This window comes from Branchiostoma floridae, chromosome 8 (genome assembly GCF_000003815.2).
Source record: "Branchiostoma floridae strain S238N-H82 chromosome 8, Bfl_VNyyK, whole genome shotgun sequence".
NCBI lineage: Eukaryota > Metazoa > Chordata > Leptocardii > Amphioxiformes > Branchiostomatidae > Branchiostoma > Branchiostoma floridae.
Window position 1 is genome coordinate 11,610,694 of NC_049986.1, and position 15,016 is coordinate 11,625,709.

The 15,016-nt window shown below is 41.5% G+C and overlaps 1 protein-coding gene across 1 annotated transcript in view; it reads right to left on the reverse strand.

Moving 5' to 3' along the window:
• The window catches only part of LOC118421748 (low-density lipoprotein receptor-related protein 1-like), a 34,429-nt gene that overhangs the window by 9,898 nt on the left and 9,515 nt on the right, over positions 1 to 15,016 (reverse strand). The window contains exons 14-40 of the mRNA XM_035829249.1: positions 14,735 to 14,897; positions 14,213 to 14,441; positions 13,675 to 13,839; positions 11,686 to 11,799; positions 11,085 to 11,249; positions 10,306 to 10,416; positions 9,923 to 10,039; positions 9,487 to 9,609; positions 9,136 to 9,258; positions 8,679 to 8,801; positions 8,358 to 8,480; positions 8,006 to 8,128; positions 7,467 to 7,599; positions 7,148 to 7,230; positions 6,625 to 6,796; positions 6,061 to 6,262; positions 5,499 to 5,691; positions 4,997 to 5,116; positions 4,423 to 4,636; positions 3,961 to 4,152; positions 3,516 to 3,634; positions 3,114 to 3,275; positions 2,842 to 2,970; positions 2,224 to 2,340; positions 1,859 to 1,975; positions 1,438 to 1,618; positions 667 to 1,091 (exon numbers count right to left, since the gene is read on the reverse strand). Coding sequence (XP_035685142.1) covers positions 667 to 1,091; positions 1,438 to 1,618; positions 1,859 to 1,975; positions 2,224 to 2,340; positions 2,842 to 2,970; positions 3,114 to 3,275; positions 3,516 to 3,634; positions 3,961 to 4,152; positions 4,423 to 4,636; positions 4,997 to 5,116; positions 5,499 to 5,691; positions 6,061 to 6,262; positions 6,625 to 6,796; positions 7,148 to 7,230; positions 7,467 to 7,599; positions 8,006 to 8,128; positions 8,358 to 8,480; positions 8,679 to 8,801; positions 9,136 to 9,258; positions 9,487 to 9,609; positions 9,923 to 10,039; positions 10,306 to 10,416; positions 11,085 to 11,249; positions 11,686 to 11,799; positions 13,675 to 13,839; positions 14,213 to 14,441; positions 14,735 to 14,897 — 4,238 coding nt within the window. The remainder of the gene's footprint in view (positions 1 to 666; positions 1,092 to 1,437; positions 1,619 to 1,858; positions 1,976 to 2,223; positions 2,341 to 2,841; positions 2,971 to 3,113; positions 3,276 to 3,515; positions 3,635 to 3,960; positions 4,153 to 4,422; positions 4,637 to 4,996; positions 5,117 to 5,498; positions 5,692 to 6,060; positions 6,263 to 6,624; positions 6,797 to 7,147; positions 7,231 to 7,466; positions 7,600 to 8,005; positions 8,129 to 8,357; positions 8,481 to 8,678; positions 8,802 to 9,135; positions 9,259 to 9,486; positions 9,610 to 9,922; positions 10,040 to 10,305; positions 10,417 to 11,084; positions 11,250 to 11,685; positions 11,800 to 13,674; positions 13,840 to 14,212; positions 14,442 to 14,734; positions 14,898 to 15,016) is intronic.

Genomic DNA, 15,016 nt, shown 5'->3' on the forward strand with positions numbered 1-15,016 from the left:
TTTCGGCCCCCTAACATTTAATTTGGGAACTGCAGGGGCGTTTTTGTCAAGACATTCCAAAGAGTATAACTGCAAAAAGGATGGAGGGATTGGCATCATATAAGGCATGCAGGTACCTTGGGCAAAGATGTTCATAATGATATGAATGTTATGCAAATGAGGAATTAATTTGCATAATTAATGAGCAAATTGTATAATTCGATTGTTTTCAATAACTGGACTTCAATAAATGTAACATGTTAATTATGATGGATGGATTATAAGCAGATACCAAATATGGTAATTAGGAACTTATTTGCATAATTTATGCAAAAATTGCTAAACCGCTTTATGATTAATGATGGGAATTTTATTATTGTGACACGTGTACGTTAGTCAATGGTGAACAATACCATGCATAAATTATGTTAATGTATCAGTCAATTGCATGAAATTTACAAAAGCTGTAAATATTCATGGAGGTATGAGGTCGCCGAACTCTAGTTTTTAATGTATTAAGTTGTATATGTTGTAATGTTGCATTTATCAAAGGGTAAACCTGCCTTTTGACATAAAGCACCAGTTCTGCAGGGTATGTTCATATCACATGTAATCAATCACACAGATACAGTAAAGCCTGTACAAAAATCATGACAGAATTTACAAAGTTACAAGACTGCACATTACCACATCCTTCCTCATCCTCTCCATCGCTACAGTCAGCATCACCATCACATGTCCACTGGTCAGGGATACAGACACCAGAGGCGCAGGAGAACTCTCCCCCCTGACACGTGGACACAGCACCCCCCTCACAGCTCCGTTCGTCAGAGTTATCCCCACAGTCGTTCTGACCATCACACACCCAGCTTGTGGAGACACAGACTCCGTTTGCACAGGTGAACTCGGTCGGTTGGCAGGTTGTGGTCGGCGTGGGACAGTCCGGGGGCTCGTCGGACCCGTCAGCGCAGTCGGGGTGGCCATCGCAGCGCCACTGCTCGGGGACACAGCCTCCAGACTGGCATGGGATCAAACCCTGCTCTGTACTACAGACGGTGTCAGGACAGCCGTCTTCATCTGTACTGTCTGTGCAGTCCTGAACCTGATCACATCTAAGGACAGGGGGGAATCCATGGTTACCAAAGCTGACAGCAGAACATAGATGTGCAAATATACAAAACATCTCTGCAACTTAGCTTCCTTTTTACATTTACACACAATCAGGCAAATATGATACTTAACAAAGTACTACTGGCCTATCTCATTACTACATGTAACTGAAGGTAATATCACGTTACAATTTTACATCTGGCAAGTTACTATTAGTAAGAACAAACTTGACTTGTGTTTGCCTCAAAATATGAAAAAACAGCAGACAGCAATTACATGCAAAGAATTTTTCAGAAGGTTGGGGATAATTTGAGGCAGCAGAAAGCTGCACTTAACACTCCCTCTTACCTTCTAACATCAGGCAGACACCTGTAACCGTCACACAGGAAGTTCTGAGGTGGACAGGTGGCCGGTCTGCAGTCCTGCTCGTCTGACCCATCCCCACAGTCGTCCTCCCCGTCACAGTGCCAGGCCTCCATGATGCACCGTCCGTTGGTGCAGGTGAAGTCAACAACAGAACACGTGCGTTCTGATGGGACAACAGAAAACACATTCCAAGTCCAGACATTCACTCTTCCAACTCTTGTAAACGATAGCTTGCTTTGTGTCTATTTTCTGACCAATGTGAAAAATCAATGTCATTTAAAGAGTAATGAAAACTGCCATTTTGGACCATCTTTTCCATCAATTTCAAGTGGAAATATCCCAAGGTCCAGTAAACTACATGTATGTCTACTAGGTACTAAAGATGGAAAGAATGACGTCTTACCACAGTTGTGTTCATCTGAAGAGTCCTGGCAGTCCTCGTTACCGTCACACACCAGCTCTTGTGACAGACAACTCTTGTCTCCACACTGGAACATGTCTGAGGGGCACTTTTCGTATTCTGGGGGAATAACAAACTTATCATTTCAAACCTTGTAAGTTACTTGCCACAACAGACTAGGTTATACTTATCTATAATGAAGGACAGCCACTGTTAACTGCCTGTAAATAAAACTTAAGAAACTGATATATAAAAAAGTGGCATCCAGGTACAAAAAGATGGTGCCATGTTACTACAAACAGAAAAAAATTGTACATCATTCCTTCCTATTGATCAAAATGAACTAAGGTCAATTCCTCCTTAGTTACCTTTACAGGTGTTTCCCTCCAGGTGCAGGTTGTCAGGACAGGTGCACTTTTGTCCATCAGGTGTATTAAGACAAAAGTGACTACATCCACCGTTGTTTGTGACACAGGGACTAGTACCTGGTAAACAAACAAACCCATTTCACCTTACGTAATGACATGTCCATGGTGCTGAACAGACATCAAATCAAATACCCACAATTAGGAACAGTTAGGAATGAAGTGTTACCAGTGTCTCTGCCCTGGGAGCCACATGGTCATTGGTGTAACAGCCATTTCATGAATGACAAAGAAAACATTGTGAAATCTTTGCTTATTAATCATCTTCATGATCAACTAATATACCACTTTCTTTCAGAGAAGACTAAAATTTCAAACAAGGTCGAACCTATGTGTAGCATTTGCTAATTTATGTAAGATTAAAAAACATCTTCAAAAGCAACAACAATTACAGAACAGAGTACTACCACAGTGAGTCCAAACAACACAGTGCTCATTATCACTGCAACAATCTCATTAGTTCTGCATTGTAGTCTCTATACCACATACTGTACACGGAGCCCTAATGTATAGAAAGTTTCATCCAGTATGTAGCTTATATTCAGCTTAGGTTTGTCTTACCTTGCTGCCTGTATTCATCCACTAACTTGAGGTCCATGATGCCATGCTGTCTGCTTAGAAGAACAGTGGAGCTGATGCCTGTATGCTTATTTGCACTGTGAATGGAAGCTGAAAAAAGTATGACACGTTAACATTTACTTATATGACAGGATAGGTAATGAATCAACCTAGATTAAAGTAATAATCTCTCTCACAGACTTGAGCAATGCAGAGGGATATAACTTTAAGTTTAACGTCTGGTTCTAATGACTGAACATCAAATCCACACTAACCCGTGTTCCAGTCGGTCCAGAAGATCCTGTTCTGGGAAACAGTGAGAGCGAACGGGTGCTGCAAGTTCCCCAAGACCGTCCTCCTGTTTGCTCCGTCTGTGTCTACTGACTCAATACTGTCTGTTCCTGCATCAGCCCAGTAAAGCTCTCCCTCTGTAAAATCTGTAAAAGAAGTAAATTAGGGTTACTGACTGTAGCTCTATCTACAAGGATTTCAATGCAGATGATCAACATATACTTGATTGTTTTTTCCAAGCTCTAAAAACTTCCTATCATTTATCTTTTGTCAACTTTAAACTGTGGCAGTCAATCCATATGATATGCTCATTGCAAATGTAAATTTTTTTTGGTCGTCTTTGCAAGTAGGAGGACAAATCAAGAGAAATGCTGAGAAGCTCTTACCCAAGGTGATACCATTAGGCCACCTGAGTCCAGAACCTACAAGGATTCTCCTGTCCAATCCATCCAGGGTGACACGTTCTATCTTAGGTTCACTGCCCCAGTCACTCAAGAACAAGTACCTGCATAGGACAGTGTAATGTACACCTTTACATGTGAGATATTGTGGTATACAGCAATAACAAAGACAGTTTTTCAGGAAAGTGTTGTGCCATTAAAATGTGCCACAATGTGACATTGCAAATTGTTAGGAATCACATTATCAGGCAATTAGGGAGGGTTACACGTACCTTCCCACTGTTCTTCAGAAACAAAGAAACAGCCATCATCATCATCATCATGTACATCAAGGAGACCTCCTTGGTATCATTGATTTCAGAGTGCAAATGTGGGAAATTGTGGACAACTGCTAATAAACTAAGCAGACTTTAATTTAAGATTTGTTTACCCTTTGACAGGATCCACAGCGATCCCCCTGGGTTTGTCCAGCCTGTTCCTGAGGAAGGTTGAGCGGTAGGCTCCGTCCAGACGGGACATCTCTATTACGTTCCTGCCGGAGTCCACCCAGAAAAGGTTGTCTCCTAACCAGTCTACAGCCAGACCATCTACCGTGTGTAGACCCTGGTCTATCACAACCTCACTGTCAGGGAATATAGAGGATTAGGTCATTTCTGGGCCGTATACACATGGGGCTTATAACAATGTTTGAAGCCCAAAAGGCTGCAATTTATCCCAGTTTCAGTGTAACTAGTAGACTACAGAGTTTTGGACCTCTTACGGTAAGATTCTAATTTTCAAGCAAACATCACTCTATAAACTTGCCATGCACGTAAGTCTGTCTAGGATATTCATCATGCTTTTTTATCTCAGCAGCTAAGAAATTGACCCATTTTGTAGTTAAGAAACTTGCCTTCTCTCTGTGTCATTCAGGTAGGTCCTGTAGATGATATCAGAAGTGACATCACTGTAGAACAACATCTGCTTCTCCCAGTGGAAGTCCAAGGCTACAACACTCTGAGCACCCGCTGGTTTCAGGGCCTCCGTTGTGCTGGAGGCTGTGTCCAGGTTCAGCTGTCTGATCTCAGTGTGCATGGAGAACAGCAGGTATGCTTGAGAACTGTCATCTGGGAAATAACACAAAGTTGGGACATGGGTGGTTATGGCATGTCTATGTGTGGTAAATATTAAATTTGAACATGACCAGTAGTGATGTTGCTGTTATAGGTGTGTATAGGTCTGGAGGTGTACGTCACTCACAGTGAATCAAATTATCATACAATGAAGGTCACAATACACCAATGTCAGTATTAGAAGGTGTTTTCTGAACAAAATTTCAGATGCTACATGCTTGGTCTAAAATCTCAAAACCATTTTTTTTTCACATGATAGCATTGGCATTTCTATAATTCAATGCAAGTCACCAGAAGAAGTATCATGTTGCCTCAGCATCTTCTACAATATCCATGTGTTAAAAGCAGACTGACCGATACAGGTGCGTCCATCCACTGCCACATGTAGTCCTTCTGTACAGGCGCAGGTGAACCCTCCTCCTGGTCGCAGCAGGCACAGGTGAGAACATGGGTTGTCTTCACATGGATTGAGCACTGTGTAGAGGAGAGGTTTTAGAAGAATTTGACAGATTATAATTGAAGTATTGAAGAACAAGGCAGAACAATTTTACAAACTCTGAAAGACATGCTTTATCAAACCTTTTGTGTGCAGTTGCTAAACTTGTTTTTATTCCCTTTTAAATGACCATCAAAATGTACAGTATTTCCTTTTAAACGACCATCAAATTATCAGTGACTACAGGCAACATTTTGACAGGGGAAAAAAACATGTATAAAAGACTAAGTGCATCACACTACAAGTATATTTGCCATAACTTTTTATATCTCGTCTTCCAAAATGACAAATGATTAAAACATCCTGTTCTAAAACCTTATTCCAAGATGGGTGAAGGTTTCACACAAAGCCTGTACTCACTAGTGGGCTGCTGCAGTGGATGATAGACCAGGATGCCCATGGGTTGGTTCATCCCTTTCACCATGTCACGCTGATGTTTGCCTGTGAACTTGTCTACAGTCTGCACCGAGGCCAGGTGCCAGTCAGACCAGTACAGGAAGTCTTCGAACACAGCGAGGGAAAACGGGTGCTGCAACTGTCCCTCTAGCACAGTCTTTACAGACAGGACATGAACAAATTATGTTATTGGATTATACAACTACATTCATCACGTCTATCGCAGTAAAAGCCAGTTTCACCAATAGTATCAGTTTAACTCTATCCAAGGTAGGAAACCAATGATTGTTCCCATATGTAGGAGTCATTATTAGTAAGTACTACAGGACTGAAAATGAGAAAGTTGCACATTTTCATAATACAGGCAAATAAAACCTTTTTCTTCGTTCCCATCAGCTTGCTTCATATCCAGTCTTGTAACAGCAAGTCAAACAATTTTATCAAATCTAACACAACTTCATAATGTACCAGTTTTAAAATAGTGATCTCATTTGTACATAAAAAGCAAGAATATGTCTTATCTCACCTCGCTATTCCCACCATCCAGATCCATCCTCTGCACAATGTCAAGCTTGGCATCAATCCAGTAGATCTTGTCCAGGGAAAAATCGATGACCAAGTCATTGGGCCAACCCACCAGCTGGTTTTCCAAGACTCTCCTCTGCGACCCGTCCATACCGGCTACCTCAATCTTGGGTTCATAACCCCAGTCTGTCCAGTACATCAGGCTGGCAGCAACAACATGACAAAGGTCAGGATACAAGATACTAATCACTGGTCTACATAGTAACAAACAAGCATGAACTTAATGGCTGTCTGTTGTGTGTTAATCCATCTCGTTATGAAGGATGAGAGTTCAAGTTCAGTTATATTTGTAGGGCTGTAGATATACCAGAGACAAACAAGAGAAGACAAGAATGACTTTCCTGGAATTCACAACAAAAGTGACTTCTATATAATTTTAATCACACTTAACAACTGCAGCAGACATCCAGCATCCACAATATTGAAAGAGATAAATACAGTATAAAACTTTAAAAGCCAAAATTAGAAAATTACTCTACTATTGCTAATCTGTACTGCCCCCTACCCATTTCTAGGGTCCACTGCTATGGCTCTTGGCTGGTCCAGGTTGTCCCCCAGCAGCACAGTTTGGTGGGCCCCGTCCATGGTGCTGACAGAGATGGTGTTGTACCCTGCGTCTGTCCAGTACAAGTTCCTCCCCACCCAGTCCACTGCCAGCCCATCTGGGGTCTTCAGTCCTGAGGGGAAGTTAGCACGAACTTAGGACATTCATTTGTAATCTGTTGAGCCATCTGGTCTAAAGTGATGAAGGGAAATCACATGTTTTGGATCATTCCCAAAGCAACAGTTACGCTTTCAGAATTTTTTATCTGTTCCTAAAACCTTAATGTACTTAATAGGCACATGGCTGCACTGGAGTACAACTCTCTCCACCTCCTATTTATTTCAAAATTGGGATTGAAGTTACTGAAGTCAAACTGCTAGTGATTTACCTCTATCTTATGACTATTGTATTGCTATGAAGACAGGATTCTTAATGGGACAAATACTCTCATAATTGCCAAGTTTGTTTGTCCTGAACTCCATACCTGTGGTAATCACTCTCCTGATATCTTCTCCTCCCAGCTTGACAGAAGATATGACCTCATCTGACACATCAGTCCAGTATAACCTACACAACAAGCAAGAAAGACTTATAAATTGTTTCCAGCCTCTAAAAACAAACAGGTTTAGACATCAGGTCAGTTTTTATGTATCCTGATAAAGACTGGGCTTTTTCTCTTCAGCAAGAAGAAATCAATTGCTACAAATCTCATTGTCTTTGTGATTCCTACTTTGTCACTCGGACTTGAAGGATAGGTAGGATGTATAACACCTTAGCAGGAACATCCCCCCAACAGCACTCACCTTTCCTCCACACTGTCAAAGGACAGGGCCACCGTGTTCCTCAGGTGGTTGACAACAGAGTTGTACTGGCCCGTCCTCAGGTCCTGGGTACGGATGTCGTGTCGGGAAGAAACCACAAGAACTGGATTGGGGCCTGCAAAGGAATATTATTCCATATTTACATTTGATTAGATTACATTTTCTATAATTTACAAATAATAATAAAGCATACCAGCTCTGTACACAGTTATTGTCTTAGCATTTACAGCATAGTTGACGCACATGCACAGAATGTACTACAGTCAAACTTGGCCGAGTAACCACTTGGCGCAGGCATGCGCAACCACCTGTCATCAGAGGACACATCCAACCAGTCCTGTCCATTTTTTATGTATCTGCATCTGGTACCTCTGTTCCAATTCCCATTTACTTCTCTCTGATATTTGGACAACAGCAAAAGAAAACACTAGTGTATAGCATGATGCAAAGCATGGTATCAAAAATATGATGATGACTCTCTTGATGGGCCATTAGAAGAATGTACAATGTAGGGGACATACCTTGTGCCTTGCACTTAGTTCCCAGCTCCATGTAGTAACCATCCCGACAGCTGCACCTGTAGGACCCCTTAGTGTTGTCACAGCCCTGACTGCAACTGCCTGGTGTAGCACACTCATTCACATCTACAGCAGGAGAACATGTTAAACCATTGTTTTGATAGTGCACTATACATCAAAGAAATACAAGTTGTCAGCTTGCATGAAAAATGTATAAGAAGTACCATTTTCATAAAAACTGAAGTCAACAGAATAGAGTTGCAGCCCAGCTAGTTGCTCTTGGACATTTTTGTCAGGGAAGCTGTGCAGTAATAATTTTTGTTGCAAGAATAACAGAACATTGAAAAGTCAATACCTTCACATGTAATGTTGTCTGAGCTGATGTTAAATCCTTCATGGCAGTGACAGAGCGGTCCATCAGGTGTGGGGTAGCAGTCTGCTGGCCCGGCACAAGGGGATGTTTGACACAGTTGGGGACCTGAAATACACAATCATGCACATGTACATGGCACATTTTCTTCAAAATCCTAATTGATCTCAATCTATGACTATGAGTTAAGACAATAATCTCAACATCTGTCTGACCAAAAACAAACATGTTGAAATGGTAAACACTGGTCACTATACAGGATCATTGAAAGCAGAAAAACTACATGAGGAAAGTGAAGTTCCTTACCACATTTTCCGCCTTCATCATTCCCATTCCTGCAGTGTGGAACCCTGTCACAGACAGCCTGCAACTGCACACAGAGACCATCCCCACACGGGTACCCCTCCGTACAGTCCACAAACTCTCCTCCTAACAACATTCAGGAAAAAATATCAACTACAAAATGCTGCATCTAGGCATGCTTGGATAGAACCATAGATAACTTCTGTCCAACTGCCAGTTATTAAAAACAAAACTCACAATTACTGTTTCTGAGTGGTGCCGAATGGCAGCTCACTCCAGACCCTTAGCTTGCAATTTAACCCCGCCTATTTTAAGCCCCTGGCTGCAAAGAGGGAGTAGTCGGCCCACCCAATAACAACACTAACAGTTGTCATATCATCAGATAATAGACCATGTACAAGTTTGATTCTTCCTAATATAACAATGATATTGGGTAACCTCCTATGTAGGGGGTCTGTACCTATTGCGCAGTCCTGTTCATCAGCACCATCAGTGCAGTCCTCATCTCCATCACATTTCCAGCGCAGAGGAACACACTCCCCAGTCCCACACTGCAGCTCCATGGGGTGGCAGGTATGCAGGGCTATAGGTGTGAAGGATAACATCAAATTACAGCTTCAACTCATTGTGTTTGCAATGCCAACAACTCAGTGTTTGCAATGCCAACTTGATTACCTCTCGGAAGTGCTTAAAGACTAAGAGGCTATCCTCAGTGAAGAAAGTAACCTCAACTTCTGTAATGCAGCTCAATAAACAATACTTTTTATTCACTTTTGCAAAACTCACCATTTTTGAAAAGTTTGTTACTTACTACAGTTGCTCTCATCAGAGCCATCCACACAGTCGTTCTTGAAGTCACAAAGCCACACGTTGGGGATGCAGTGAGAATGGTCTGCACACTGGAAACCATCACAGTCAGGGGCTGCTGTTATCTCTGTTCAGAAATTCAACAAAAACATTGTTCTATTATCTGTGACCTGCAAATCTCCAATAGTAGCAGAGGTAGCTCCCGTCCACAACTAACAACAGGTGATGGTGCTAATAAGTAGTGTTGGATCATTATCTGTACCAGGCATGGAGGATCATTTTAGGCAGAGAGAAGAGAACAGTAAGGCATGGAAACAATTATCAGGTCTGCATGGCCTATTATTACCACTATACGCATTAAAAGCAGGGCATAAAATTCATACAGTGGGCTACATTTTTGCTACTACATAACATCAAAGTCAGAGAATAGTTAGTAATACCACAATTGGCCTCGTCAGACTGATCTTCACAGTCGTTGTCCCCGTCACATTTCCAGCTTCCCAGAATGCACTGTCCACTCCGACACCTGAACTCATTCTCACTGCAGCTCTCATAGTCTGGGAAGGAAAGAGTACAGATGTACAAAATATTACACTAACTGTTGAAGATTTCAAAGTAAGCTTTCTTTTTAAACACAAGACAAAAAAGATGTAGCAGAAATATTTTAATATTTTAAAAAATATGAACAGATCAATCTATGTAAAAATCTACCACGTGTTAAGAAGTCATTATGCATCTTCAGAAAAGATGTTTTGAAGTTTTGGTACTTCAAGTTGGCATGTGCACAATCAAAAGTAAGAATTGTAAAAAGCATATACTGTACCGCATTCTTCTTCATCTGACCCATCTGAACAGTCGTGGTCATGGTCACAGTGCCAGGACTGGGGGATGCAGTGTCCAGACCTGCACTGGAACTCACAGGGCTTGGGTTCAGCTGGACATGGGAAGTCAGACAAAAGCTTGACACCTTTCTACAACAAAATGCTTGGTTTATGCCGTATTGCAAAAAAACAAACTTGAAAAATGTTGGATCGGTTTGAAAACTGTTGAAAATCTACATTCAGATTTTGACTTTGTGGAATGTGAATCCAGCGTTGACTAAAAAAATTAACTTCAAGCTTGTTAAAATCAAGGGAAACAAACAAAAAAAACAGTCTGTGGATACAAGAAAACTTCCAACATATGTTAGATAACTTGTTAACACAAACTATTGCCAACAACTGCTGAACCAGACCTGTTTCACATGTACATGTGTATGTAATTTTAGTGCTGAGCTTAGTTCAATAAAACATGTGTTGATGGGAAAGAATTTGATGTTTTTAAACAACCTACAGTTATACTTATAGGTGAAAAGCTGCTCGAACAGGCTCAAAAATGAAAACTTTTTTTAACATCAAGCACAACGAAATAAATGGTATTAGGGTCAAGATTTTTTGCCAAAAAGTGCTGAAACATACACTAAATACAACAAGCCAAATAAAATGAACAATGATAAACTGAAAGAAAAATTTCAATAACTGGTGCTCAAGTTAATAATGAAAAAAAAATCTCCTCAATAAGTTTTGAACAGAGACACTGGGATTCTAGAAGATATGACTCAACTAGTTGCGCGCTTGTTCCTAGTAGTGAAGCGTAGGGTCGTACCACAGCCTCCTTCCTCGTCGGAGTTATCGGGGCAGTCCTTGTAACCGTCACAGCGCCACGACATCTGGATACACGGGTAGCCTTGGAGACACTGGAACTGGCCGGCTGGACACGTCACAGCTCCTGCAGACCAGTCACCATATATTCAGGTTACTTCAGTCCTTTCAAGATGGTGTTACCTTGTATGTTTAGCTCACAGTTTGACTTAATGCTCCATACAACATGTCCTTATCATGTTTGCATATAATTTTATGGCTGTTCATCTTATCTAACTTATGAGAACCGGAAACTAATGCAATGGTTGGAAAAGTCTAATGCAATAGTTTTTAATGAATATCATAGGTTTCATATGAACATAGAAAAGTTGCAAATCTGTTTTATTTCTATTTTGCTCTCAGTTCAGAATATCATGCTAGAGAATTTATGTACAGTGCCAACATGCAATAAGTCCAAGACACATCATACATTTTCACCAAAAGTTGCTTTGTCTCATTTAGAGCTGTAAAAAAATACATGCACGATATATCAAGTGACATTCCTGGTTACCCATGAAACTTACCACATTTAGATTCATCAGAATTGTCAGCGCAGTCATTATCGGTGTCGCACACCCAGTGAGAGGGGATACATCGCCCATTGTCACACTGAAATTTGTCCTCACCACAAATTTCCACTAGAGCCAAGGAACAAAGATGGGAGCAAATGGCAGAAAAGACAGAAAAAGATGAATTACTTTTCAAGAAAATAGCTTGTAAGGACATAACTACAGTGAAACCTGCCTTAGGGGTCACCTGAGTATAGGGGCCACCTGGCCATTGCGGTCACTTTTTGTCGGTCCCTTGGATTTTTCCCATTGACGTAAGCATTAAGAAATAGTCTATAGCGGTCACCTGTCGAATGCGGTCGCGGCCAGCCGATTTTCGGTCCGGCCGCTATGCCAACACTGCCGATAGCGGTCACCGGCGCGACTGGCCGGCCGCGTTACGCCGCGCTAAACCCACGCGGGGTTCACTTTTTTTCAATTTCTGCACTACATCAGCAAAATGTAGGCTCAACTTGGACGATTTACGAAGGAAACATTGAATAAAGAAACATTTTACAAAATTATGTGATTTTATGCGAAGTTTTTCCACCAAAGTGTTGTTGGAGTTTTTCTCGTCTCAGACTCTTTGCACTCTACCCTTCTCTACATCGTCATTTCTGTGCAGACTGAAAGAATGTATGGACAGATTTTACAAGTAGACCGTCCGTTCATGTATCTGATGTTATAGGCTCTTGAAATCCATGTGCGATGGTCTAATTTTCGTATTCCGCGGGCCAAAAATATCGGAATTGTATTTGCGTAAATTTTCCAAGATGGCGCCGCCTCAGAAAATAAACAAGGTCAATAGGGGTCAGTGGACGACTCCATTTTTGCCAAGGTAAAATGTGGGAACAACAATTCTGATTTATAGCACAAAATACGGTGATTATGGTATAAAACGATAAGAATCAATTAAATCAACGTTATTTATGTAAGAACTAGACGAAGTTGGATTTTTGTCAAAGAAATAATCCTACGTATAGACAGTTTTATTTCGACGTGACCACCTTGGCATAATGGCGCATGCAGACAAGTCAAGCCAAGCCTTCCTGAACAAGTGAAAGTTTTTGTGGCGTTTTGATGTTTAGAAATGATTATGAACTTGTTATCAGCAGTGATTGAACGTCTAATTTTTGCCGGCAACTAGCGGAATTTACACGATTTGTCTATTCGATTGGCAAAGTTGCCGGAGACGCAGAAAAGTCAGATCGAGGAACAAAGGAAAAATGGCGGCGCTGACTTCGTGTTCAGACAAGAGAACCAAGCAAATGTCTGTCAGTTTTGACTCAGAAATACGATGTCGAAGGCTTCGACTCCCGAGGGACACGCATTGACGTTGGTCATTCGGCGTTCCGAGAACGGCAATTCCCCCCGTCAACTAGCGGCTGATTTCGGAGCAGGTGTCGGTCGGACTCAGATTAGTGTTAATGTCTAAATTATAGTACACTGTCTTCTAATGTCATGATTGACATACATTTTGACTATACAGAAATAAGGGAGCAGCTACAGTGCTGTAGCAGTAGTAGTAATACAAATCTATTTGATTAAACTGTTTGTTTTAAACTCATATTTAGTTTAAATGTATAACCTTTATAATATTGTCAATAAATACTCAGTATCTCAACGGAAGCTGAATGCCTTGTCACTTATTGCTTGTGGTGAAATGTACTGGTAACGTTACCTTTTTGGCTATACTGCCTATAGGGGCCACCTGCCCATAGGGGCCAAATTTGGTCAGTCCCTTGAGTGACCCCTATAGACAGGTTTCACTGTACACAGATTTCTATAGAACACATCAGCCAGATAAGTGTCACTCTCTAATCTACAACAATGAAAGCAGGGTTTGTAGAGTGATGATGCCATTAACTTGTGTGACTTCAGAAAAGATGAATTTACATTCTATAGGACTATTGAGAATAATGTAAATAGTAAGAGGAATCCTTATAGACAAAAGGCATAACTAACCGGTGGGACTGGGGAATGGTGACTGTGGGTCCTGACAAGTTCTCCCATCCGTCTGTAGCTGCCATCCAGTAGGACACCTGCAGGTGTAGCCCTGCGGCTGTGTGGGAGACAGCAGACACAGGTGGCTACAGGTGTTCCCACCTCCATTACTGCAGGGGTTAGGGGCTGGAACAGAGGGTACATGGGAATATGTAAACTGCAAGTACATTGTACACACAAAAAATGTCCTGTTCAAGTATACCATAACGAAGACAAAACTGCACAATGTTACCATAAATACAGCTTTTCTTTCATCAGAACACTCAATACTGGATAGACTTTAGAATTGTTCAATGTTTAAGGGGTATAACATAACTGTACAACATTGTACATGTAAATGTTGCTGCTCTCTTCTTTAAGGATAATCTAAAAAGAGTATTCACTACTATCTGTTCTTTACAATTCCCATGATCTACATGTAAGTTGTAACCTACCAGTAGGTGTAATGATAGTATTTTAATCTGAACATGCCAGTGTAGGACAGTAGAGGCAACAGTACCTTCTCTCTGCTTGAGTGGATGAACCATCTTCACCCCGGTGGGTTGCTGTGCCCTGACCAACACGTACACCCTGTCTCCCATGTACTTGTGTGCCAGTTTGACCTTGTTGGACCTGTCATCACTCCAGTACACCAGGTCTTCAAATAGAGCCATGGAGAAGGGCTGCCCGACATCCAAACCTCGGATCAGGTATCTGTTTTCCCCGTTCAGGTCTGTGGACTCCAGGACCTAGAAACAAAATGGAGACAGTGTTACGAACACACTATGACATAGAAACCACATTTAGAACACCCCTACTAGGGAGTGGTAGAACCCTAGAGGGGCACTCGGTATCAAGAGATTTTGTCTCCACCATCCTTGTCTGTCTTGCCTTCTTGGAAAGCATATTGGTACCGAACCTAAAGGGGGTTCACAACAGGTAGCTATATGTTTGTGTCCTAACAAATTTACTCATAACAAACATAAGAGAGCCTTGAAGTTCATACAATGCATATTTTGTGACGGTGAGAAAAAAAAGGTACCTTGAGTTTGGAGTCCATCCAGAAGAGCCTGTTGGAAGGATGGTCCAGGGAAAGGCCAACAGGCCACAGGAGCTTCTTCCTCACAATCATCTCTCTTCCTGATCCATCCATCCCAGATACCTCAATCTTGGGAATCGCACCACAGTCGCTCCAGTACATGTTCCTATGGAATCATTTTCACCATGAAATGAAAATCACTTATCGATACAAATAGAATTTAAATGTTTGCTCAGATTGGCTCACAATGTGTCCAGGTACTCCCAATGGTTGTTAAGGAAGGAA